At 37.0% G+C, this 27,462-nt stretch overlaps 1 protein-coding gene across 1 annotated transcript in view; it reads right to left on the bottom strand.

The window, feature by feature from the left end:
- WDFY3 (WD repeat and FYVE domain containing 3) overlaps positions 1-27,462 on the bottom strand; it is a 245,607-nt gene that overhangs the window by 87,381 nt on the left and 130,764 nt on the right. Inside the window, exons 27-36 of the mRNA XM_006885255.1 lie at positions 26,818-26,912; positions 24,021-24,141; positions 23,610-23,827; positions 18,525-18,760; positions 17,230-17,364; positions 14,403-14,582; positions 12,758-12,991; positions 3,531-3,630; positions 1,921-2,081; positions 437-666 (exon numbers count right to left, since the gene is read on the bottom strand). Of these exons, the coding sequence (XP_006885317.1) occupies positions 437-666; positions 1,921-2,081; positions 3,531-3,630; positions 12,758-12,991; positions 14,403-14,582; positions 17,230-17,364; positions 18,525-18,760; positions 23,610-23,827; positions 24,021-24,141; positions 26,818-26,912 (1,710 nt within the window). The remainder of the gene's footprint in view (positions 1-436; positions 667-1,920; positions 2,082-3,530; positions 3,631-12,757; positions 12,992-14,402; positions 14,583-17,229; positions 17,365-18,524; positions 18,761-23,609; positions 23,828-24,020; positions 24,142-26,817; positions 26,913-27,462) is intronic.

Here is a 27,462-nt window from a genome sequence, read left to right as displayed (position 1 = left end):
GGGGCGAACCGTCGTGGCCCTCAGGAGCAAGCAGGCAAGCAGCTGTAACCCAAGACCACCAGTAAGGTGATAAAGCGTCCTCCCTTCCCCCCTTTATATCTACGCCCCTGTTCAGCATGAAGAAGCCAGAGAGTCGGCATCTAATTCCCAAATCAATAAGACAGTTGGTTTAATTACTATTGGAAAATGCTTGTCATTCCTCTGTAGTATCTGGTCCCCACTGTACCCTCATCATTTCCTTCACCTGCTCCCCCCACCGACCAAACTGTGCAGTTCTGCAACTGCATCTTGGCCCATCCTCACCCTTCTGCCCCCAACCCTCACCTCCTTGTACCCCCAATATGTTTTTCCCAATAAAAAAAAAAAAGAACAAAGAATTCTGGGGAAATAATGTTAAAGACAAATGTAACATGGCAAAATGAACCAGAGGGCTTACCTTCCAACATGAAGATTAATCAGGCAGTGAGCTAGACAGCTAATGAATTCCTGGTCATGATTCCCAGGCCCCAAGATCAAGTTCCTGTTCACAGTGAGGACCCTGAGTGAATCGAGGAGAGCTACTTGCTGAGGGACGGTTTTGTGTGCCCGTGAGAACTGGTACAGGATGGTCCTATTCAGGCAGTGGTAAACTGCATCCAGTGACAAGCCCTGGGATCTCCGTTTTGACTGAAAATAATAAGATACTTGATTTAATAAAACAGATGAAAAGATCTTTCAATAGTGAACTGTTTTTTACTACTATGCATTACATGTCAAGTTAAGTATTAGTGATATAAAATTTAAAAAGTACAGATTTATTGCTGTTATGAAGTTGTGAACTCATGAAACATGTTGTTGTTGTTGCTAGGTGCTGCTGAGTCGAGTATGACTCATAGCGACCCCATGAACAAAAGATCTGAACCCTGTTTCATTAACTATCATCATTTCTCTAATGTTCACAGTTTCCAAAGGCCTGCATGGAACGCATAAATACCATTTAATTAGATGAGTGGTACATAATACTATATAGAAGGTGATCAGTTGGCCCAGTGAGGAAAACCATTAACCCTACTGTGGCAGGAAGAAGTGCCATCCAACCAAAGACACAGCTGCAGAATGGACAGTCTCTGTGTAGTATCTTTTTTCTCCCCTTTGGGCAGGGGGGACAGTGTGTGGCGGTGTAATCTAAAGTGTTAAATAAAAATTGGCATTGTAATTACAGTAATAATTTTTTTTTGTTTTGGCTTAAATACAAATCCATCTCTTAAATAAATCTTAGGTGACATAAGAAAACCCTCCCTATGGACCACATGCTAATAAAGCAGTGTTAACAGTTTTAAAATTTCTACATTATGAGATAAATAATGGTTAATAATGTGTGTCACACTAGGCTAATTATTTCCAAATAAAAGGTATCATAAACATACACTAAGTGATGTATACAAAGGAACAAGGACAAGAATGAACTTAGCAAACGTAAATTTACTAGCTTCTGTTCACATTTTGTTAGACTATAGACCCTAACATATTATACTGAAGAAAAAAAAAAACCCCAAAACAAACCCACCTATCAAATGGGTACTTAAGGTATTTAAACCCAAGTGAAAAAATCTAGCTATGTATAAACAGCAATACTAGCAGTAAAAAGCTCTGAACAGTACTTGAGATAATGAGTCAAGTTTACAAAAACATGCTGGCCCAAGGCTGCTGTCAAGGGTTGGAGAAGTTTAAACTTTTTATCTTTAAATTTACTTTTAACATGTTGCCGCACACTTTATAAATTGACTGCGGTGCTTATAAACACATTTGCCATTATTTGCAGCAATGTGTTAAATGTTTATATTCATTTGTTACACTTATTTCCAACAATTTTGGCATGATAGAAAAAGTTATTGCACAAAGAAAACACATACTCTACAACCCCCAGTGATAATGAATTACCTGTGCAATTAGTTGAATTATAAAATCTATAAGAAGTTTAGATTCTTTGTTGAACATGCCTTGCCAAAGCTTGTCTACCACACGTTGTGTGAAATAAAACACGTTGTTCACCAATATCTGGTAGCTTCCTCCACTGGTAATGGGCAGAGATGCGTCTTCCCCTAAATTCCATCAGAAAAAAAAATCTATTGAGATCTTTTTCACAAAAGCAGGTCCTCAAACAAGTCAGGCTAAGGACAAGTGATGACACCTGTGACATTAAGAAATATTAATGACTAGTTCTCACCAATTACTTTAAGAAAATGATGTTTATGGCCAGAAACCACAATAAATATTCAAAGAAAAAATGTCGGCAGGATAAAAATATGTAATATATTGAGACTAACTGTGAAGTCATTAAATGCCTGAAGAGAGAGAGTGATAACAATCCAACACTCAGAGTGACAGATGATCTTTAAAAGAAAAAATTAAGTCAATTTATTTTCTAATTTATCTTATGTAACTAATAAGGGACAGAAATAAGCAATCAAAGCAAAACTAATTTTGAGTGACTTTTAGTAGTGATGAAGTAATATAGGCAGAAGAACTTCAGAAAAATTATCAAAAATAGAGTTAAGCAGTGGTGGTGTCAAGGAGTGCCTTTAGTCCTCTTGATAGCACTTACAAGCTTATTAGCACCCTCTGTTGAAAGTATCCCATGCCTTCAGGGTGCTGCTACCTATACACATTGCTTCAAGGCCAGTCCCCTAACCCCTCCTCCTAATGAAAATGTTCCCTCTAAGTCCTTTCCACACAGGAATTCTACAGTGTCACTGAATGGCACTACTATTATTATTATCCTTCTACCCAACTCTAAAGCACCTCAGTATGCAAAATTTTTCATTTTGGGACTTTGTAAGCATGTAAATACTGACACCAATAATTTGATTCCATGTCCTAGAATCTGTCCTTAAGAATGTTACATACTACATATAACCCAAGAAATTTTACTTAAAAAATGTGTAAATATTATATGTATATGTTATACATTCACATGAACAGGAATATTCATAATAGCTTTATTCTAAATCTCATATTGGAAACTACCAATTTTGCTGCTGACGCTGTCTATCAAGAACAAATGGATAGATGACAAACAAATATGGAGAAAATGAAAAGAAATTGACTCCTGCAACACAGTAACGTGGACACAGCTCACAAATACAATGTTGTGTGAGATAGTAGACTCCAAAGTATATCAAAGTAACACAAAATGAGTAAGATATTCCTTAAAAGGCAAATTGCATATTAAACAATTTGTCACTCAAGAGCTCACATACGTGTCAAAGTCCACATCCCAAGACTTCTACTGTTACATCTTTATCCTAAATTCAAAGGAAAGAGCTGAGTCTTTTCATTGTTACAGAGACAACACCAGGAAGAAGGAAAACGCAAAGAAGAGGCAGAAAAGATGACATCCAAAGGAGCACACACTTGAAGCTTTGAAAGAGGAGGAGTGTGAATATAGTGAATACAATTGTTTTTTAAAAAATTAAATTAAAACATAGCATTACCTAATTAATACGTGAATACAAAGTTTTTTAAAAAATAAAATTAAAACATAGCATTACCTAATAATACATCAGCTGCAAGCAAATGGTCCATCACACTATCCAAAATGTAAGTCTGAAATTCCTTTTGCTGAGTTCGTGTAGATCTTTCAGGAGAGGCCTAATCAATAAATGTCCAGAATTAATAAAAGAATCAACTAAACAAAGGACTAACTCACAGTTAAATTATCAAATCGATCAAAAAGCTAAAAGAACACTTACTGGTAAATGAACATGACATATGGAAGGGCATGCTACATATACATTTATATCTCTCTCTCTCTCTCTCTTCCCTTTCTGACCATAAAGCTTATTAAAGTTTTTTGAAACAAAGATGAAGTATCAATTTCTTAATACACTCTTCCAAAAACAGCATTCTAAACATTACTATTTGGTAAATATTTGCATTAAATTTTACTTTCTAATAAAGAGATAATTGCTTATAATAGATTAACATAAATAAATCAGAAAGCCATTAAGACAAACGCAAAGGCTCCAGAAACTATTAAGTGGCAAGACAAGGAGAAAAGAATTATTTACAAAAACTAAAAATCTAATTACACATACAAGTTAGCTCTGAGCTTCCTAGGTGCCAAGAAAGAAGAGGAGAAAAAGAAACACACACCAGAAAACTTTTAAGTTTTTAAAAGGAAGCAGACAAGGTGGTCAGGAGGGATCTATGTTTCCCAAAATTGTTCTAAAAGGAATGTTCTCTGTGGGTTTTTATAAAGAGAACTACAGGTGGTATCTTTGATAAGAGTTTTACAAAGCATAAAAACGATTTTAAAATAATTTAGAATAAAAGCGTAGGGCACAAAGTTAAACTAACCCCCCTCTGACAGCATTTCCATTGGCAATTAGAGTAATATAATCCAGGGGTTTAACTTTCAAGTATGCAACTTGTTAAGTGCAAAGTGTGGAGAATGGAGAGATGAAAAGGTAGGAAGGACCTTTTCTCATCCTTCTGAAATGCCAGATGCCTTAGCTGGACTTCTGATAAAAGCTGGATATCATATGATTCAACAAGTTGGTATTGTTTCTTAAAAAGAGATCTGTATATTTGAGGTATTCTTGCAGGTGAAGTTTTAGAACCTATTTATTTTTGTATGGAAAAGGGCCACATCTGCTTATGGCCATGCTACAAGTGGGCTCAAAGAACAGTGATCTGTTTTATGCATTCACAATGAACGTTCACACCATTAAAATAAGTTATCAATTTTTATTACAATATCCTATGTGATACTAACGATAGTTTTAATCAAATGAAAAGTTCTTTACTGACATAAATAAAGGGTGGCAGGAGAGCGCAGGGGAGGAAGGCCCTGCATGAGATGGACTGATACAGTAACTGGGGCAAGGGAGACTAGCTCAGGACAGGACAGGCTCCAGAGCTGTTGTACAAAGAGTAGCTAATGAGTTGCAGGCGACTCAATGGCACACAACAACATCAAAAACCATCAGCTAAACCTAAATGGAAATCATCGTTTCCTTCTCCTGCATCTTGACATATTAACTTGGTTTTAAATTGAAAACATGAGCCAATAACAGACGAAGAAATGGTATTACTCAGGATTTTAGTTTGTCTTCAGAGTAAATCTGGGGAAAAGTGAAGGTCATCTCATGCTGTTTTAAATTTGAAAAAGTGCTGTCAGCGACCTCTCCAGAATACTGAGAAGCAACAATGTCAGTTGAGAGATTAAAGTGTCCTTGATTCAGGCCATGATCTTTGCAATTATTTTGTCTACTTGAAATGGGACTCTCTTTCATAGGGTCGCTATGAGTCGCCGACAGCACTTAACAACGATAACATCAACACAGAGAGAGATCAGCTGGCCCAGTGGACAGAAAGTGATGCTACCAAGCCAAAGGTGGGTGACTTTTAATTGGCAGCCCTCGGGCCTGTCTTTCATTGTTTTTGTTCAGACATTTCTCTAGGTCGTATAGCCCTGGTGTACAAATTGCCATACAGAGGTCACTTGGGGCTGCTGTGAGGCTGGCTGAACACTGTGACAGTGATGTGTCAAATGCGTTAATGGTTGGTTACCCAATGTGGACAGAGAGTGGGGTGGAGATCCCCAATTAAAACAAGCTTGGAAGGAGGAGTGGCATCCACTTCCATAATAGCTTGCCTCCGGAAACTCTACGAACCTGGAGAGAGGATGAAAGGCACCCAAGCATTGAGGACTCTCCTTCATAGGGTCGCTATGAGTTGCCTGCGACTCGACGGCACTTAACAACAACAACACTTGAAACAAATTAGTATCATGAAATAGATTAGTCAGTAAGAGATGTCAGTAGTAGATGGTCAGTAGAAGAGTTGTGACCAAGACTTGCTTATGCATGTGGATATTAGACTGAAATTACTATGCCTAAAATTAAGAGTGAAGATTTTAAAGGAATAAGGTTATGAGGATTCCTTAAAATTAGATCTGAGACGATTTATTTATTTATTTAAAATGTTATTATTTGTGTGTGTGTGTACTGTCAGATCAGATCTGACTGGTACAGGAGGAGATTGTTCCTCCTTGTCCAGCAGAGCATCTGGTGGATTTGAAAGAGACCATTTATTAAAGCGCTTGGGTGATAAGAAGAGTTTACAAAGGAGTAAGATTCTTCTTTTCGAAAGTCAACAGGATACATGCATTCAAGGTGGCAACTGGGGTTAAGTTATAACTTGTAGGGTTTATTACTACCTGGAGTTTATCAACCTATGGCTGCAGAGTCAATAATATTGATTTTTACTTAACTCAACAAGCAAACCCTTTTTTATTTTTGCAAACTCTTAACTTGAAGACTTTCAGGCTGATTCACTAATCAACAGGCATTTATTGACTGGTAATCCTCGAATTTCTCTCTCTTAAGCTGCTACCTGAGTACTCAAGACTTAGAATCTACACTCACCATTGGCCCTAATGGCGAGTCCCCATTTTTCTGCTGAGATTCAAGTAACATAAGTAACTTTTAAAGGGGGCTCTCGTGGAGCACTGCATAGGGAGCTGCACTGATAAACTCTAAGGTGGTGCCTCTTCATCTGTGTGAATCGCAAACTGTTCCGATGTGAAAGATGGCCAATCTCTTTCAATGATTTATAGTCTTCAACATTCCTATGAAGCAATTCCAAGTTTATAGATTCTTGGGGTTTACAGAGATTAAGTCAAATGGTCAAAGTAAAAACTAGGACTCAAATCTTAGTTTCTTTGATGGCAAAGCCAATCATCTCTTTTGTTATACCATATCCTCACTAATCTGATAAAATCTCCATATTAAAATTGACAAACAAGAGAAGTCAGTTGAATGCAGGGCACTATTGCTTTATCAATCTTTTCTCTAACTTTGACAGGTCCAGTCAACCAGGATGTGCTCAACGCAGAATGCAAATGAATAATACGAAGTTGATTGTCAGATATGCTTCCTGGTTAAAAACTATGAACCCAGTCAATACCACTAAGACACAGTCTGCTTTTGGACATTTGGACATTTTGGACATACAGGCTAGCTAACACTTGGGCTGCGGGTGAGAGCATGGTAATTCTATCAGGCTGTGTATTCTTTCATTCCTAGAATAGCTAGGTGTCTTCAAAGATGTGGATTTTGAGCTGCTTTGATTACTGTTTTACCCTTGAATGAATTCTCCTCCTGGAATTACGTTTTGTTTTTCTCTTTAATAACTTTTACAGATTTTTTTTTTAATCTGTTTGCTTCCTTGCAGCCACGCAGGGTGGATTTCTCAGATGTACTGACAATGTGATGGAGAAGTCTTTTTATGATGGTAATGAACGCCTCAGATCATAGAAAAGAGTTGCTTACAGTATCAAAAGAAGCACTCCAACTTCTTCTTGTTGCATGCTGTCAAGAGGGATGTAATTCATAGCTAACCCTTCAGTAGGTTTTATGGACACAAAAATCACACAGGAGGTAACTGATGGCCCATCATTCTCTTGTGAAGTAACTGGTGGATTCCGACAGTGTGCCTTTGGGATTACAGCATAGTTTCTTACCATTAAGCCACCAGAGCTCTCTAGTCTAACATAGTTCTCTTAATTTAATCATTTTAGGTTATCTGCTCTTAGCTCCACTGATACTTCTTGTTGCGATGGACAGTGATTAATTTAACCCTCTAGAGGAAGCCTGGTGGTGAAAGCAGGAGACACTAAAGAACAGCAGCTGGGAGAAGTCAAAAGACACCAGTACATAAGCATGCACAAACCACCCAATCCATTTTTGGAAGGTTGTCTTATGTGTCAGGCCCCAACTCATAGACCATAAATGCATTATCTTATTTAATCTTCATGGTAATCACAGGTTCTATTTTTATAACATTTTACAGATGGGTAAACTGTAAGGAGTAAAGAGAATTAAAGTTGGCCAAGGTCACAGCTATAACCGGAACATTATTTCATTGCTCCAATTAGTTTTTACTGGATAATTTACATTGACTTAACCATGACAGCTCCCGGGGATGACGTGAGTGCAGTGTAGTCAGAATGTCTTACTCTAAAATCAATATACTCTTTCTATTATACCACTGGCCTCCCTTGTATCTGGCTTTGTTATACATAGACTCAAGTCAGCCTCTAAGAAGGGGAATCTTTTCTTCCTAAAAGACTGCGGAGGAAGATATTCTCCTCTAATATTCTCATCATGAATTTTTAACAATCATAAGACAACTAATGGCCTGGTTCAGGCTTATCACTACAAACTAGCAAGTAGTCAAGCCCCTTACTTTATGCACACCAACAAGAAATAACTAGATAATATTTTAAAATCTCAGAAATAAAGACTTCATAATCATATATTTTCTTTTTACATCATAGGAAGATAGAAGGAGTAACACACAGTTTCATTAACATAAATGTCTGTCATATGTTATCAGATGTTTCCCAAGGTTGTTAATTTTCCTCTGTATTGTTCCAATTTTAGAGTATGTGCTGCCGAAGCGAGCACAAGTAAGTTACTTTTTTTGTATTTAAAAATAGTTAATTTTTAATATTAAAATAAATTTCTACTGTATGGTGGTATCCTATCTTTTGGTTCTGGAATTATCAGGGGTGGCATTAACAGCTAAATGATTTGCAAATACTAAAAATAAAATACTTAGATACTGTGCTAAATAAACAAAAGGATAAATGAAACTTGCTGTCTACCTTTATGACATTTCAAATCTATTTGCAGACTGCAATCCTGATAGCTTCAGCTTCTCTTGGAACTGTAATTCTCTCATTCCCAATTCCCAAGTACAACCAGACACAATTCCACTGCATGTACAAATCTGTGTTCACAATAATCAGAATTTAACCTTATAGTTACGATAAATTATAGCAAACACTATTTTTTTTAAAAGCACAGAAAATAAGAATAAAAGGTAAAGATCATTTACTTACAGATGAATAGCTATTAGATAATCAGCTATTGAAACTGCTAAAAATTTGAAAATGCGATCATTGGATATAGCTATTCATTCCTTACTTTCCCTATCTGCATACTGACTTTATCCCCAGAGCTCTGAACCAGGAACCAGTTTTTCCTGGCTCAGTCATAGCCAAGGAAGAGAAAATGGAATTTAAGTGTGCCTGAACAGTAACAGGATTAGGAAAAACTATTAGTTGATAGTCTCCTACTTAATTTCTTTCTCAATAAACAAGGACAGCATATGCATTTCACAGCAACCAAATTCTTGGATTGGCAAATTGCTCAAGATGGCAGCTGATGACACTGTTTTGAATGTATGCTGCTCTCTACACTGCTGGCGGGAATCCAATCTCTCCCGGCAGGCTCCTGAAAAAGGCTCACTATGACTTTTCCAAGTCTTCAACTCCAAGAATTCTTCCAGTGATTGCTCAGGTACACACTTGTTTTATAAATTTGAGTCTGTGCGTTGTGCCAATCATTAATGAACTGGTTCAAACTGGTTTGAAGTTCCGATTTTTTTTTCTATTTTGTCAATTATAGTTTCTTGTACACATCTCTTCTGAACTTTATTCTGATATTTTCTGATTAAAGTTTCATTTTTCAAAAAAAACTCCTGCCCTACGTCCTAAGATACAGGACAGCTCCTCACTTAGAGCTTTGTAAAAAAGTTTCAAAACATGCCAGCTAAATGAGGTAAGCTTTTTATCTAGCTAGATTACTGATGGAACTGAAACTTTCATTACAGCATCAGATACTTCAGTCATAGTTGAAATGCTTATCTTCACTTGTAAATTAAATCAGTGAGTTGTTTTCATTACCAGAGTGAGATATGTTAACAAGAATAAGAGAAATCTGTGCTTTAAGCTGCAATTTAAAAGTTATTAGCCACTAGAGGGAGCACAGAACACTCTTGTAGTTTAGTTGTAGAAATGTTGAGAGCAAAAATCGAATTCCAAAATCTCTGTAGATGTTCATTGAAATAAAAAAAATTTAAAAAAAAGCAGCTCCTCAGAAAGAAAAGCAGATGGCTGCACTCAGTCTTCTATACAGATTGAACTGTTCACAAAAATAAATATTTTCAGAGTCCTCCTTATATAACTGCCTGACATTTGTGTGTAAAACTGGTCAAAAGAACAAGCATGCACAGACAATGTGCTCTAGTATTCAATGTGGCTTTTTGAGCCATTGGCTTTGGATTTCACCACATGGCTGGGGATGAGTATACACATGTAGCAAGCCTGTGGCCCCAACAAGGAAATCAAAAACCTTGCTAATAATGTAAATTATAGAAGTACTATCTTTTGGCTGAAAATATGCAAAGTACGTGTACAGGCTACTAATGAAGGGATTAGTCAATTTTTTTTATTCTGTCAGGCTTAAATTAGGCAAGTTCAGAGGTAGCAAAATGGAACATTTGCTAATATCGAGAAAGAAGCAGCAGAGAGTGTAACATATCCTCTGGGGGCAGAGTCCTGTGTGAGATGGAGACTCAAACTAGACCAGACCACTGGCTGCAATAAGAGAGGAGGCAGTGAAACAGAGAGCAACATGAGACAATGGTGAGCTGGCAAGTCCACCGTGGAGCCAGCGTGGAGGGTCTTCACTGGAGTGTGCATGGGGTGGTAGTGCACACACAGCTGGCAGGAATCAAAGAGCTTTGAAACAATGGCCCAGAGCCACAAGGTTGAAGGTCAGGAGGCCTGCCTGGGACCATGTCTGGGAAGAAGTTGTCCTGACTTGAGTGCATCCCACTTGAATTGTATCCTGTTACTTCCCTTACAAACCTCATAATCATCTGTGAGTTTTGGGTGGCCATTGTAATGTTGTTGTTGTTGTTGTTATGTGCCGTCGAGTCACCTGCGACTCATAGGGACCTTATGTACAACAGCCCTAAACTCCGCTCTGTCCTGTGCCAATCGCACTGTCTCTGACACTCCCATCCCAATTATCCCAGTCACTGAATCAATCCACCTCATAGAGGGCCCTCCTCTCCTGCGCTGTCCCTCCACCCTCCCAAGCATGATGTCCCTCTCCAAGGACCAGTCTCTCCTCACAACATGTCCAAAGTATGTTAGACGGAGCCTCAGAATCCTTGCCTCCAAGGAGCCACCCGGTTTAACCCTTTCCAGGACAAATCTATTTGTTTTCCTAGCAGTCCATGGTATTCTCAGTACTCTTCTCCAGCACCACAGCTCAAAGGCATCAATTCTCCTTCTATCCTCCTTGGTCATTGTCCAACTCTCTGATGCATAACAGGTGATTGCGAAGACCATGGCCTGTATCAGACGCACCTTAGTCTCCAGAGAGACACCACTGCTCTTCAGCACTTTGGAGAGGTCCCTAACAGCAGACTTTCCCATGGCAATGCGCCTTTTAATTTCCTGGCTGCAGGTGCCAAGACTGTTGACTATGGAGCCAAGCAAACTAAAGCTGTGTACAATCTCAATCTCTTCACCATCCATCCTGATGCTGCCGATTAGTCCAGTGGTGAGAATCTTTGTCTTCTTGACATTGAGCCTCAATCCATATTGTAGGCTGCAGTCCTTGACACTCTGCAGCAGGCGCTTCAGGTCCTCCTCAGTTTCAGCAAGCAGGGTTGTGTCCCCCGCATAACACAGATTGTTGATAAATCGTCCACCAATCCTGACCCCACATTTCTCCTCATAGAGCCCAGCCTCCCGGATAATCTGTTCTGCATATAGGTTGAAAAGGTATGGAGATAGGATGCATCCCTGGCGTACGCCCTTCCCAATTTTGAACCATGCCATTGTAATAGATCAGGAAATCTATTAAAGGAGCAACAAGAGTCCTTAGAAGGCAGGTGGTGTTAGAATGAATAAATAGGTGCAGGAGCATGCAAACATGCCTGACTTCATAGCATCGATTTGGTGCTACTGAAGGTACTGACAGGGATTCTTTACCCTTGTGGAGTTCATGGTGGTCAGATGTGCCTATCCTCAAGCTGGCTACACTATTTTTACAGGAAAGTATTAAATTTCTACTTTATAATTCTGAAATTGTTTTCTATGATCTCGTAATTTTTCTAATAAACATTTTTATGATTTTTAGGGATGCCCAATTTTTAGAGACAACAGTAAAACAACTAAACCTTGATATCATTCTTATTCTCTGATAAATTAATTGATTCATATCACCTATCAGAAGAAGGAACAGGCATTCAAGGAATCTGCTACCTTGGAAGAAATTCAACAAGTGTATGGTGAACACGTAATACCCATGCAGTAGCCTACGCATAAATCTACAGGATACAGGTATAGTAAGAGCTTGAGTGTGGACCTGGGTCTGATCTGTAAGAGGGACTGAAATAGGAAACAACAAATATTTAAAGAGCATGCCAATGCTGATGTCTAGGGGTAAAGAGTCAGCAAACTATGGTTTGTGAACCAAATCTAGTCTGCTTCTGTTTTTGGATAAACGATTACTGGAAAACAGCCATACTTATTCCATTTACTAAGGTTTTTTCCTAGTCAAAATAGAGTTGAAAAGATTTGACAGAGATCACATGACTCACAAAGCCTAAAACATCTTCTGTCTGTATGCCTCTTTCCAGAAAAATGTCTGCTGATGTCATGTTTAGTGAAAGGTTGATAAAGAGACTGGATTAGGGACATGCTTGAGGTCGTGCAAGGAAGTAAAACAAGCTTAGAAGGTCCACAGAGCATTCAGGATAAGAACTTTACACAGCCCGTACTATAAGATGCTTATACAACTCAAAATTTACAATCTCTGAGGGCATGTGGCATAGAAATTATTTAGCTATGCATGTTCTAATTACAAAGACAATGCAAAGAGATGTAAATGCATGTCTTCGTCTTTACCTCTAACAAGAGGTCAATCAGTGGTGTTTGCTTGCTTGCAGGAGTAAGGCAGAGATTGTCTATGATTAAGACCCGCATGAAGTCGAAAACAAACTTCTTAGCTGGGTGATTGGTCAGATATGTCTTTGTTCCCACATTGCAGTACTCTGACTGGCTTCTATTCATTCCTGTGTCTGCTGCAAAGGCTTTAAACTCTTCGGCTGGAGATCCTACTTCATCATCAAGATCAGTCACCTAGAAAAATCAAGAAGGAAAATATGCTGGTAGCAAAAGATTTAATTTGATACTTCAATCATTCCTAAAAATTAAATTATGGTAGAAAAAACAGTTTAACTTAAGCATTTATCACTCGTTAAGTCACATGACATTTTATTTCACTCCACTTGATTTGACTTCTGATTTAAGGTATCATCAAGAAGCAAATGTTAAGGTCATTCAACATATGATCTTAATAACACAAAGTATAGAATGACCACAAATATTATGTGGAACTGCCTTTTTCTAGTGGATATGTGCACTAAAAAAGAATGAATAAAGTGAAGATGACTTGTATTTGCGTATCTGAAATTTGCTCACCAAGAATATAGACATGTCATAATATTCAGATAAAGTATTGGCCTAATATAATACTAAGGGCTAAGGAATTTCTTTCAGATAGCAAACAAGCATATATACAACAACATTAGTGCCAATTTTGAGCTAAAAGAGAAAGATTAGAAGATAGAATACAAGATGTTCACAAACATATAAGGACTAGACATTATTAAAATCCAGTTTTTAACAATAACAACAAGAGAAGATATAAAATTAAAATCAAGCATGTCTATTATGGTTACGTGCTACACTTATCTTTCACATAAAAGGCATCAAAATTTCAACATGAGTATTTTACCATTATACACTAAGAAAAATTAGTATGAAGAAGAAAATTTATTCCAGGCTTTTATAGTAAGTGCTAAAATAAGAAGACATGACAACATATTTTGAAGTACTATGGTGGGATAATCATTGTTGATGCCTGTTTTAAAGGATAATCAAAGTACATGCACATATTGATTACTGGTTCAGTGGTGTGAATTTTTGCTTTCTTCATGTTAAAGTATAATCCATATTAAGAAAGAAGTATATGTATAATATATAATTATAGTCTACTACAATATATCATATTAGAAAAAAATAATAATAAAAGTTCACTACATAAGTAAAAGTTAAAGATGGAAAAGCAGAAGAAAGAATAGACATAAGATTTAATTTCTAATAAAGAAAATCAATCCTAGTTTATGGAGATAAACGAAAATAATTTTGGTCTGATTAGAGCTTGTCAACTAAGAAGAATATTTTGCAACCACATAGCTTGTCATCAAATAAAATGAGAAGTGGATCAACAGCTATTTAGAAGGAAATTACTGGCATGGGACTTAGAAGAACACAGCACAAGAAAGAGGAAGCAGGGCACTGCTATTTTAGGGGAAAGCAGGAGGACAGTGTCAGGAGCCAGAGTCACCGGACAGTGATGGAAGAGGAGGTGGATAAAGTTGTGAAAGCCTCAAAGCTGGTCAGGAGATATTGGGGGGGGAAAAGAGTGTCTGCTAACCAGTGGTACAGACTAATTCCAGTTTTGCCATATTTCTGCCCCCTTTCCTACCATCTCCGAGTAAGGGCGAATGTTGAAGGGGAAGACTGTGGCTGCTAATGCGCACAGGAAATCAGGGCTCATCCACATCGAGGCCAGGTCTGGAACGTTGTGATACAGGTATCTGAAGAACTGCATCAGGGTCACTGGATATTCTCGGAGCCAAGATCCCTCTTCTTCTGACTGCCACGGCTGTTATGGGGGAGAGAAACGGAACTATGTTAGATAAAGCAGCACTGCTGAAAAGGACTTAAAAACTGTTATTATTTTCCTAATCCTGGATACAGTCATGGTCCAGAACTCTTAAATCACACACGAAAGCAAGCACATGGAGAGCAAGCACATGTGCGAGAACATAAGCCAACAAAGGGAGACATTAGTTAAGACACGGATGATCCCCGTACAAATTGACCAGATGTTCACCTAATGAGTGTAGGACTCAAAGCTCAGCTGACTGCCTCAAGACTTTTTATCATTTATCATTATCAGCATAAGGATTGTTGGTACACACTGGTTTGCTTTATTATCGAAATTGCCAGAGTTAGTTAAGAATAAGAGAAAAGCTGGGGTTCTGACTTCATCCATCTTAGTCTGTCTGCCATACTTAAAATGGTGAAAACAGTCCTTACAGTGATTATGCAATACAACAATAATGATGAGAAAGACAAAAACTAACAAAAAGTGAACACATGTGAAAAATGCCTATACTCCTATGCCTGTCAGAGGGAAAAAAAACACAACACATCAAATATATTGTCTTGCATCCAATTTCAACTCATGGTGACCCCAAGCCTTAAAGACCAGAACTGCTCCACAGGATGTTCTTGGCCACAACCTTTATGGAAGTAGAGTGCCGGCTTTTCTTCTGAGGAACAATGAATGAGTTCAAACCACCAAACATTTAGGCTAATTGTTGTTGCTGTGCACTGCTGAGTTAGAATCAACCCATAGCTGACCTTCCAGTGGATTTTCAGAGGCACTTCACTGCCTAGGAGGAGACTGTCCAATTTTCTCTTGCGGAGCAGTTGGTGGATTGGAGCCAGATACCTTTGTGCTGGTAGCGTTACTCCTTGCCACAAAGCCACCAGAGTTCCCTGCGGGTTAGTAATCAAGTGCAAATTGCATTCCACCCAGCGAACACAATAAGAAACCAAATATATCTGAACAATGTCCATTTTCTGGTATCTGTACAGAAAGTGGCTTTGTCTTTAACTCATTTTTATAGTTGTTTATGAAAGGGAAACAAATCATTTTAACTTAATGTATTTCAAAGTACTATTCACAGAATGCATAATGAATGAAATGACATTTGCTGAGTATGAGCAAACCAAGGGATCTAAGTTAATATTCCCTACTTCTGGAGGCTAAGGTGCACCTGATACAGGTCCTTATCTTTGCAATCACCTACTATGCATCAGAGAGCTGGACAATGAGTAGGGATGCTAAAAGAATTGATGCCTTTGAGCTGTGGTGCTGGAGAAGAGTACTGAATACACCATGGACTGCTAGGCAAACAAACAAGTTCATCCGAGAGAGGATTAAACCAGGCTGCTCCTTGGAGAGACAGGGATTCTGAAACTTTGTGTGACCTACTTTGGACATGTTGCAAGGAAGGACCAGTCGCTGGAGTGGGACATCATGCTTGGAAGTGGGGAGGGAGAGTGCAGGAGAGGAAGACCCTTGATGAGATGGGACTGACACAGTGACTGGGATAATGGCAGCAGGTGTGGAAGAGATAATAGGATTGGCACATGACAGAACAGGGTTTAGGGCGGCTGTACACAGAGTCGCTATGAGTCGCAGGTGACTCAACGGCACATAACAACAACATTTAAACAAAATCCAAAATTGTACAGAAAATAATTATTCACAATATTCCTGTAAGAGAGGGACTTATATCCTTTATGCTTTAATTTTTTCATAATTAAGTTAAAAATAATTCAAATTGGGGGAAAATCCAGCTTATATTTAAAATATTTTAAATCTTTAATTGAAAGTAATTTTATAGTTCAATACATGTAATCTTTGAGTAACAATGACATTTCCCCCTACATTTGTCTTTAAGTAAAATCTATAGGTAAGTCAGAACAAGTGTGTATATTTCTTATGTGTTAGGTGTTGGACTGTTAACTGCAAGGTCAGTGATTGCCACTCTGTAGGAGAAAGTTGAGAAATATTTACATATTCTTATATTTATAGCCTCTGTAAGGCGAAGGAGGGTGGGTATAAGTTGAAAATGACTTGATGGCAGTGGACTTCATGCAAGAAAAGGCTTGATGCCTTTTCTGTGATTTCAAAGCTGCACATGCAGGGGTCCCTAGTATGTGGTCTTAACCAGTGCACACTGGTCCTTACACTGCAGTTATTGGGTGGTTTCCATCAATTATGACTCATAGCAACTCAATGAACAACAGATCTGAACCAGGCCTTATCAAGCACCATCTTCATAACCTCTGATATCCTTGAGCTCATATGCTACAACCAGTCAATATATCTTGTTGATGATCTTCCTTTTGTCAGATCAGATACTTGAAAACCGAAAGGCAGAGGTTCCAAACTTCATACAGTCACAAGAGGAAGTTTCTCCAGGAGGAGGAAGAGTTGACACTGCAGCCATGTGTCTAAGCATGGCTGACATGCGGAAGGTAGAGTAAGGCAGGGCAAGGTCACAGTGTGTTGTTCGTAGAGTCTTTACAAGCCATAGATGATTTAATGGCATAGAACAACGAACAGTACGGGAGAATTCCTCCACTTAAAAACAAAACCAAAACATAAAACAAATAAAGCCAACACAGGGGAGAGGAACGGTCAACATGTCTTGTTATCTCTACAAACTTACTGAATTCAGCATGCTGCGGAGCATTCCCAATAATAAAAAAGCTGCTTCTGTACACACGTTATGTATAGAAGAGACCACAGTTCCACTGGAGGCAGGAACTCCGAAGATAAATGTCCAGATGGAGTCCAAATCAAACTGCAGAGGTAAGAGAGAGTAAAGATTAGTCACTGTTTATTTTCTCAGTAGAGATCCTCAAAATTATAGTTACTCTAAAATTTCTTTGAAACTGATTTGTTTGCTTTTAAAAGTGAGAAATGACAAGAAAAAGAGACCTAACTTTCCTCCTTCTATTTTATACAATCTGATTTACAGTTTAATAACATATCATTCTGTTTTTAGGTGCCTATGTAAAACATTTATTCACTATGTTATTTTGTAAAGGAAAACAAACTTAAATAAATTATATTCTAATTAGACAATATAAAAGAATTGATGATTTTAAGACCGATCCTTTTAAAAAGTTAAGCTGGACTTTTTCAAGCTAATTATTCAATTTTAGATTACTTGTATAGAAGGTTTGATAAAATAAAATACTCATTTAAGGAGGTTTATTCCTAGCAGTTCAGATAATGATCCTTTATGACTAGCTAATATGTGACAGATATTCTGACAAGTTATACAACTAAGAAGTTCTGCTGCTGAGCACATATCTGTATATGGATTTAATATAAGTGCTTAAAAGTTGTGAAGACTGCTATAATTCACTGAAAGAGCATCTGATATTATGGTAGAAATACAGCAGAATTTAAACGTTAAGTTGGTAAGTTTTCATAGTGCCAAAAACACAAGTTGTAGTTAGATAACCCTAGGAGTCTTCAAATTACAAGTCACACAAAGCCTTACTGTTTTCTTACCATATTTGTTACCTATCATTAGCAATTAAAATGATTTCTGGTACTAAGAATTTGCACTAAGGATTTATTTTTATCATCCAAAGCCACTCAATTAACTTATGGGTAACACAAACATTATTTTAAAATGTATGAAAATGGAGTTATAACTCTAGGTAAAGTTATGTAAATTAAAACCAATTCTTTCGATCACCCAAAAGTCTTTGCACATACATAATCATATAGAGTAATCATACAGGGACAGGAGAAAAGTCAAATATGGACAAAGGAATTCATTTTGGTAAGTTTTTTAATGATCTTTTTGGATTTTTAAATTTCACGTCATATTCTATTTGTAAGAAAATGATGGAATTGATTGTTAGTTTTAGTGTGATTAACCCATTACATTACGGTGCTTTTTTAGTATGAACAATTACACTTACATCTTAACTAGGTAATTCCTACCTGGCCACCCTGCTTACATCGGCTGCTGACGACAGGCACACTGACCTGCAGGTTCTCAGGCAGCTCACTAACTGGCTGCTGCAGAAACAATGCCATGAGGAGAAAATAGAGGGCAGGGACATTAGTGTGTTTAGGAAGGAATGACTGCAGAACCGGAAACCCAGGAAAGTGACAGGCATCCCGGTTAATCTCCCTGACTGACGATCTCCCACCGGCACTTCTGCCCACGTTGAATCCTAAGAAAAGACGAAATATAACAGTTTAGTACAAGGCTGGCCATTTTCTGTGAAGCTGCATCAACAAAGAATAGAACAATTCAGAGCACATGATATTTCTATCCAGAACATTCACACTAAAGACATGATATGCTCATCTGTGGGATTACTTTTCCAGCTCAAATTTTGACCTACTGTTTAACTTTAGAAGCTTGTTTATTAAGAAAACCAAAATCCCCACATCACTGCTGACCTGTCGACTTCAGCTCCTAACAACCATACAGGAGAGAGAAGACCTGAGCCACTGGAATATCAAGTTTCTGAATCTTTACTGAATGATGGTGCCACATCTTTCTCCTGTGTATTGGTTGCTGGGTTCAAACCACGACTTTTCAGGTCACAATCGAGAGCCCTGTGTCAGCTGGTGCAAATGTAGGAGGATACAGATTTTGAAACCTCACCATGAGGCAATCAGACATAATGGTCTGGAAATAAGTCACAGGGCGATATAGAATCCATTCATTAAAAGAGTAACCTCAGAAAAGCTCTATCATTCCTGCTGTGTTTCTCTAAAAAGAAAGTTTCAAGTAGAGTCAAAATATAAAAGACTTCAAAATGGTATTGCAAAAAAAATCTAATGGTTTTAATAATGTACAATTCCACTTGTCCTGAAAATGATGATAAACTTTGCAGCTGCTGTTTGCTGTGGTGGCGGTTGGGTGTCTTGAGTTGAGTACGAACCATAGTGACCCTATTAACAACAAATCTGAACCCTGTCTGATCCTGAGCCAGTCTCACACTTCCTGACACACAAGAGCCAACTGTGATAGTCATTCTGTTAATCCACCAGATTGAGGATCTTCCCTTCCTTGGCCAACCCACAGTCTTTCTGAGTTTCATGTCCCTTACCAAGGAATAGCTCCGCCCGAAGTAGGTGGGGTATAAACATTGTATTCTTTCATTACTCCAAATCTAGTACTGTGTACAGCTCATAAACTCACAGTCAGTACCAAGTAAATTTTCATGGAAGACATGAATATCAATAAACAAATGACATTTATTTTTATTCTGAAGCAATGGATATTTTAAGCAAACAGTGGCATTTTAAACTTCTATGATGAAGTGAACATTTACATAACTAGATAATATTAAACTTAATGCTCTTGTGTACTGTCGAGTTGGAACAGACCCATTGCTGACCCTCCAGTGGGTTTTCAGAAGCAGAAAACTGCACAGGAAGAGACTGTTCATCTCTCTTCCACAGAAAAACTGACAGATCCAAACCATGTGCCTGTGGATTAGCAGGGCACTCCTCAGCACTAAGTCACAATAGAGAAATTTATGCTTAGATGGTGTTTAAAACAACTTCTTGGTGTGAGTGAATTCATCTTCGAAAGTATGCTTTTCAAATTAACAGAAATTTTGACATCAATTTATTAAACTGTTCTAGATAGCACTCATTTCTGAATGGCAACAAACTAGTGAGGGAATTGCTATTGCTATTTTAATAACCTACGACTCATATGGTCTGTTCCAAGTCATAAAGTTCACGAGTGGAGGAACTAGCATTTGGAACCCAGTATTTCTGTTTTAAAGCCTGTAAAATTATGTCATCTTTTGTTAATGACCCTGCCACATTTGTGAATGAATGACTAAACTAGACCAGTTGTTTAAAGCCTAAAAAAAAAATATTGGCTATAAAAGAAAATCTCCTGTACTTTAAGAAACTATGCTACATAGTGATACTTTATAAACTAAACAGAAAACACTCTACATTCATGTTTCTTTCCCAGAGCTTCACAAATTCTACTTTTCTCTTCACATAATCTTAAGACATACTTCCTATTTTATTAACAGTTTATATTCAAGTTATATACAATTTTATTTAATTAAATAATTCAACAAAACAAATATTCAAGATAAAATTAATAAAAACATTAAGTGGCTCATCAAATCAAAGAGATTAGTTCATATAAATATGTAGCTATTTAGGAAACTCTGGTGGCCTAGTGGCAAGAAGCTGCACTACAATCCCAAAAGCAGGTGGTTGTAAGCCACCAGCTGGGATGGGCCATCTTCTCACTGGCCACTGCCTCAGAAAATTTGTCAAAGGGTTGGTCAGTTATGGGCCAGTTCAAAGTCTATGATTCTACTTTACACAACAACATTTAGGAATGCAAAATTAATTTACAATGAATACCTATATTTCTTATTTTTAGAATCTGGGCAGAATAAAGAATATGCAAATAGCTATTAAAGCAAGACAAATTACAAGCCATGAACTCAGTTGAGCCATATATGAAGTCATATTTAGGAAAAAATAAAAAAAATGTAGGACCAAGACATCATTACTATTTATCACAAGCAGCCAACAGTGTAGTAAGTAAACCAATACAAAAGTTAAAAAAAAAAAATTAGGAAGATATAAGAAAAAAATAGATAGCAGTAATAATTTCCTAATTAGAGAATTTAATCATTAAGGCATATTTATCAGGCAAAATTTATTTCCTATAAAATATAATTTCTATATAAAAATACATAGCTCTCTCCAGAAATATGAAGGTAAAATGAGCTAATATAAAGAATTTTGCAAACCACAATGTGCTATATAAATCTTAGGTGTTATCACACCTTCTGGCTTTTAATAAGGAGCAGTATTATTAATTAGCATTTAAACTCTTTATTTCTTAAGAGAAAAACCTTTTTTTTAAATTGTGATTTTAATGAAAGTTTACCGAAAGTCTGGATTTTCATTCACTCACTGACACTATTTCCCTTCTTCCCACCCCCTTAGTTCACACTGTAATGCACTTCTTGTTCCAGATTGTTAATTTTCATACATATAAGCCTTTAAACTCTCAGAACTCACATTCAAGTTCTACAGAATCCACATTCAACTATGCATTTCATTGTCTATGCTCGAGTTGTTATTATCACCATCAAGATGTCAAATTTTCTGGTATCAATCTCTTCTTGACCATCACATTTGAGAAGTTTATATACCCTGGCCCCACTATTAGCCAATGCAAGTTCTGCACACAAAATTGACTATAATAAAAATAAATGAAAATGCATACTTTAGAAGAGATACTATAACTGAAAAATCATCTTACAATGATGTAATTTCTTTCCTATCTTATAAAAAAGATACTTCAGAATTAAGCAGTCCTATACTTCAAGCTCTGCCTTTTTATAACTTTCTCTGACTGTAGCCCAAAATTAGACCTGTATATTACAATATTTACTTTTGTCATAGATAAATTATGTATTCCTGATTATTGCTATTATTATGATGAATTATCATATTCTTGATAGAATATGACGACATATGACAATTGTAAAACATGTTACAATAAAAATACACTTTAAGTTACATTTAAAATACTTTAAAAATTACTCTGAATATATGATTAGGTATTATTATGTTTGAGAACAAAAGGGTGCATTGTGGGGAGGGGTTAGAAGAAAAGGGGAGGGGAAAAAATGTGCAACGATGAAGGAAAATGAAACTTTTTTTTTTAAAAAGCTCTCATTTTCAGTATTACACAAATTATTGTATAAAACACAATGTTAATAGAAGAATGTGTGAAACACAATGTATAGAAACAACACATGTATTATTTTTTATGCAAACCCATATAAAATTTAAAAAATTGAGAAAGAATCTCCAAACTCATAATTTTCAAAGTGAGATCATTAATATGAACAAAAACATACTGGTTCAAATAAAACTAACACAGAGAACAACAATTTTTGTAGTAGTATTTAAATGCTTAGTTATATGCTCAAACAGTGTGGTATCAAGAAGCAAAATAAGCAGCTTTGGCTAAAACTTAAGAGCTTAAATCCTTGAGAGGCATATGTACCAGTGGCTTCAAAGGTAAAACACAGGCAAACATCTCTTCACAATTTATAGCCTCATAGTATCAGCTATGAGCCGGTTCGCACCAGATAGCAATGGGTTTGAGGGATTTTTTTTTTACTGACTCTGAAAAGCTAGGATTAAGCACCGATACTTTTCATCTCTGTAACAAATAACTTCATAGCTATGCCTTGGTTTTCTTATCTGTAAAACAAATATAATAGAATATACACTTCATAGTGTTACTTGGAAAATTTAGTAATTCCTAGCTGGTGTAGATAATGTGTTCACTGCTTACCAAAAGGCTGGTAGTTCAAGTCCACCCAGAGACGACAATCTTGCACAAAAGGTCTATTTTGAGATATCAGTCACTGAAACACTTTTGGAACCTAATTCTGTTCTGATACATAGAAGGTCACTAAGAGTTGGAGTGATTGATATTGTTATTACACGGCATGTGTTCAGAGTAGTAAGAGGGGCGAAAAAAGGTCTTAAAGAAATATTAATTGTTACTATTCAGTACTACTGATAAGGAGTCCTGGTGGCTTAGTGGTTAAGAACTGTGCACCAATGCAAAGGTACATGGTTTGAGTCCACCCACTGCTCCACGGGACAATCTCCTCCTATAGGTTCAACTGTTTCTGAAAACCCACTGAAAGATCAGCTATAAATCAATTTCTACTCAATGGTGTCCATCAATAACAACTTACAGTCTATTTATTTATATTTCCTATACTACAACTATAAAAAGATCATCAGCAATCTCCCAAGTTTTCATTCTTAGTATCTTGTCTCTGACTTCAGTCTGATTTGCCATTAAAAAAGTCAAAGTTGATTCTAAGCTTAAAATTCTACTATTAGGTCACATTCAGGACATGATTCTTAATGGTTATTAAGTAGAGATGAAATGATGAGTAGAGATGAAATGATGAGTATAAACTTACATAGCATTTGAAAAGAAACTAATGCTGCTTGCTTCAAAGTAGTTGTTTATTAAACACTGCATACCTAATACTGTGCCAATTTTGTTGGTTAAGACAGAATCGGTCTGTTCAAGCCATCCTCCTCCATTGAGTCCTTCTTTAAACTTGAGGAGAATAGACTGATTACTCAGTAGGACAACAAGGATCCTCATGGCTGCTGTAACTGTGGTGGAATGGAGGTGTTCTTCCATAAACATCATAATCCAGTCAAACCCGAGCGTCTTGACCAGTTCTTCACAAGCTCTATTCAGAACAGGGGGGTAAAACAAAAGAAAATTCATTTTTGGTATTAGATTAAGTTTCATTCTTGGGAACCAATAATATTTCAAGATTTTAAAGAAATCTACTTAAAGTCAAGGCTTTCCCTTCTTTTGTTTATCATGTATCAATAAACTCATAATTGTAACAAATGTCATTACTAAAAAATACTACTTACTGCAAATTAATGTTTGTCTTTTCTTTAGATGTATAAACTAGTTTTAGTAAAATATCCAGAAGTCTGTTCCTCAAAAGTATAAGATTTGCAGATACAAGACCTCCAAACTCTTCTTCAGTCCCTATAATGAAGATACATACATGAAAATCACCTTAGCAATTAGGCTGGCAGAAAATATCTACCATTGTTTTCTTTGAAACCTCACTGGAAAATATGTCTTTTGGAAAAGATTTTTTTTTCTAGGAGGGTTTTCTGTTAGAGTGGGCAAGGGGAAAAAAGGGGGTTTATTTAATCTTTTCTTTATAGAAATGCCAAAAATGGTTCCTTTAAATTTAGCTTTATCAAAGCTTATGATAATGCAAATTTATAAACCTTTTATATATTGTTGTCCTTGTTGTGTACCATGGTTGGAATCAACCATAGCTGACCCTCCACTGGGTTTTTAGAGGCAGTTAATATGCAAGAGGAGATTGCCCATCTTTCTCCCGAAGAGCAGCTGGTGGCCTTAAACTGCATGCCTCTAGAATTGCAGCGAGTGAGGCTTTTTACCAGTAGACTACCAGACAAAAGCAATCATCTATCAATAGGGCAAGAGCAGTCAAATGAGAACACCAGTTAGAAAGAACAATTAAAAACTTGGAAAATCTGAACTATCTGTGTCCTTAATTTTTAGTTTCATTTTGTTGAATTACAAATAGTTCAATTGAATAGATTTAAAAATTTAAGCTATACACATAAAACTTGTTTAGTAAGTATAATAGATTAAGAAAATTTAAACATTCAAAACAAATTGTACTGAAGAGAGTTTCAAGGCACACAATTGCACAAGTTAAGAATGCAAAAATAAGAAGACAGAAAGTCCAGCTGCTCTCAGTGGACAATGTTGGAAACTCAAGGGGTTGGGTGCCCAGGACCCACTGCTCTAGGCCAAGTTCCATCAGAAAGCTGCTACTACCAGTGAGTCATGCATGAACTGTATATTCTTCCATCTCATGTAGACCTGAGGCTCATCATACTATAATTTCAATAATCACAGTTAAAGTAAGTTTAACCTCACCACAACAAGATAAAGGGAAATAATCCAATAGAAAAATGGGCACAGGATATGAACAGACACTTCACCAAAGAAGACATTCAGATGGCTAACAAGCACATGAAGAAATGTTTAAAATCCCTAGCTCTAAGAGAAATGCAAATCAAAACAACTATGAGATACCATCTCATCCCAGTAAGAATAGCAAAATTTAATGGAACAGAAAGCAACGAATGCTGGCAAGGTTGTGGAGAAACTGGAACCCTTACTCACTGTTGGTGGGAGTGTAAAATGGTGCAACCACTGTGGAAGGCAATATGGCACTTTCTCAAAAAGTTGCAAATAGAGATACCATTTGACCCAGCAATTCCACTACTAGGAATATATCCCAAAGAGACCATAACTGACATCCAAGCAGATATATGCACACCCATGTCTATTGCGGCTTTGTTCACAATAGCAAGGAGTTGGGAACAACCTAAGTGCCGATGAACAAACGAATGGATAGAGAAGCTGTGGTATATTCACACAATGGAATACCATGCTACATTGAAAAATAAACTCATGCAATACTATTCAAAATGGGTGACCCTGGAGGACATTATGCTGAGTGAAATATCTCAGTCACAAAAGGACAAATACTGCATGGTGCCACTTTTGTAAAACAGGACTGACATTCGGGTTGGGGGGGAGATTGAGAAAGATGGGTTCAATAATGTATATTGCATTGAAACAGATGAGGGAGAAAACTGTTTAAAAGGGATATGTGATTAGGTATTTTTGTCATGACAGGAGTCCAGAACGAAGGCTGCATAGTGGAGTGGACCTGGGAGGGGGGGACTGTAAAACAATGAAAGAATTTTTCTTTTACTTTTCCAAGAGGGTAGAGTACTAAGGGGGAGGGTTAGGAGGGGAGAAAGGTGCAACAATGAATGAATGGAAATCCAAAGTATCTGTAAATTTTCACTGAAATTAACAATAAATTAGAAAAGAAAAAAAAAAATAAACAAGTTTACCTGTTTTGGCACTGGATTATTTCATCAGTATTATATTTTAAAATTGCCAATTTAGTGTCCAATTATTAGACACAGTTCCTCAATTTCATTTTGTTTCTAAAAACAATGCAACAGCAGCAATGAACAGAGCGTCTTGTCGATGATAAGAATGGCACAGTCTACAACAAGGTTCAGACCTGTTGTTGGGTTTCAAGAAGTCATTTTCGACTTGATGGTATTTAACAACAACAGAAAGTGAACAGTAACACTCGCCAGGAGCTTGTTCTTGAGATTAACTAATGTTTCTGTATAAAAATCCAAAAGGGCAAGAGGCAAGAAGGGCAGGAAAGAACCATAAAAGGATAGGGACACATGAAAGAATTGTCAAGAGTGTTGTTATATTTAGGTGACTGTAAACAATGTTATGGGGGAAAATATGTAAATTATTAAATGGGCAATTCATGTGTCCAATAAACTTTTAATCAAATCAAAATACCACGGGACAAAACCCAAAACATTAAGAAATCCTGTCCCAAAAATATCATTAAGTAGATTATTATGAATCCTCTGAATATATGCAGATTTTAATGTTACAGTAAAATTTAAGCCCTATTAAAGTTTTTAAGTAGTAGTGTACATCTGTATATTATATAGACAGTATATTAAATAGACTGGACAAATGTATCTGTGTAAAAAGCTAATTAGTAACAAGTGAAATAGACAATATTCTAATAATGATAACTTTTTTCCAAGTGTCGAATTAACTTACCAGTGTCAAGTTTCTCTTCGTTGTTTATTTCCATAACTACAAATTTCTCACAAACTGCAAAGGTTGGCAAAGTAGAAGAAATAAACTGTCCAAACCTTTAAAAAAAATACAAATTTTATTTTTCCTCTCCATTAAACAACAAATTGAAAGAAATAAAAGAGCTCTCTGTCTAACATACTTTAGGCACGTGGCCAGGAGGGACCGGTACTTGGAGAAGGACATCATGCTCAGAAGGGTGGAAGGACAGTGAAGGAGAGGAAGACCTCAGATAAGATTGATATGGGAAATGAGTAGGTGGGTCGGAGTCAGTGAGACTGGCTCAGGACAGCGCAGGCCTCAGAGCTGCTGTACACAGGGTCGCTATGAGTTTCAGGTGATTCGAAAGCACGTAACAACAGGAGCAACATAAACAGAAGGAGACTGCCATCTCTCTCCCTTGGAAACTGCGGTGGATTTGAACTGCCAAAGAGGTGGCACAATTGGGATAGCAGCACAACTCTCTAGAACTATGCCAACAGAACTTCCTAAAGAGAAAACCATTCCTATTTTAAGATCAGATGCTTGGTGGCACAGTCCACAGGGAGTTGTGTTACTACCCCAAAGGCGATTCTTTAACTAATCTTTCCTAGACCTTTTGCTGCTGTT

Source organism: Elephantulus edwardii, unplaced genomic scaffold (genome assembly GCF_000299155.1).
Source record: "Elephantulus edwardii isolate Elephantulus edwardi_28Jun2011 unplaced genomic scaffold, EleEdw1.0 scaffold00042, whole genome shotgun sequence".
Taxonomy (NCBI): Eukaryota; Metazoa; Chordata; class Mammalia; order Macroscelidea; family Macroscelididae; genus Elephantulus; species Elephantulus edwardii.
The sequence above is the reverse complement of the archived record's forward strand: the minus strand, read 5'-3'. Positions and strand labels throughout refer to the sequence as shown.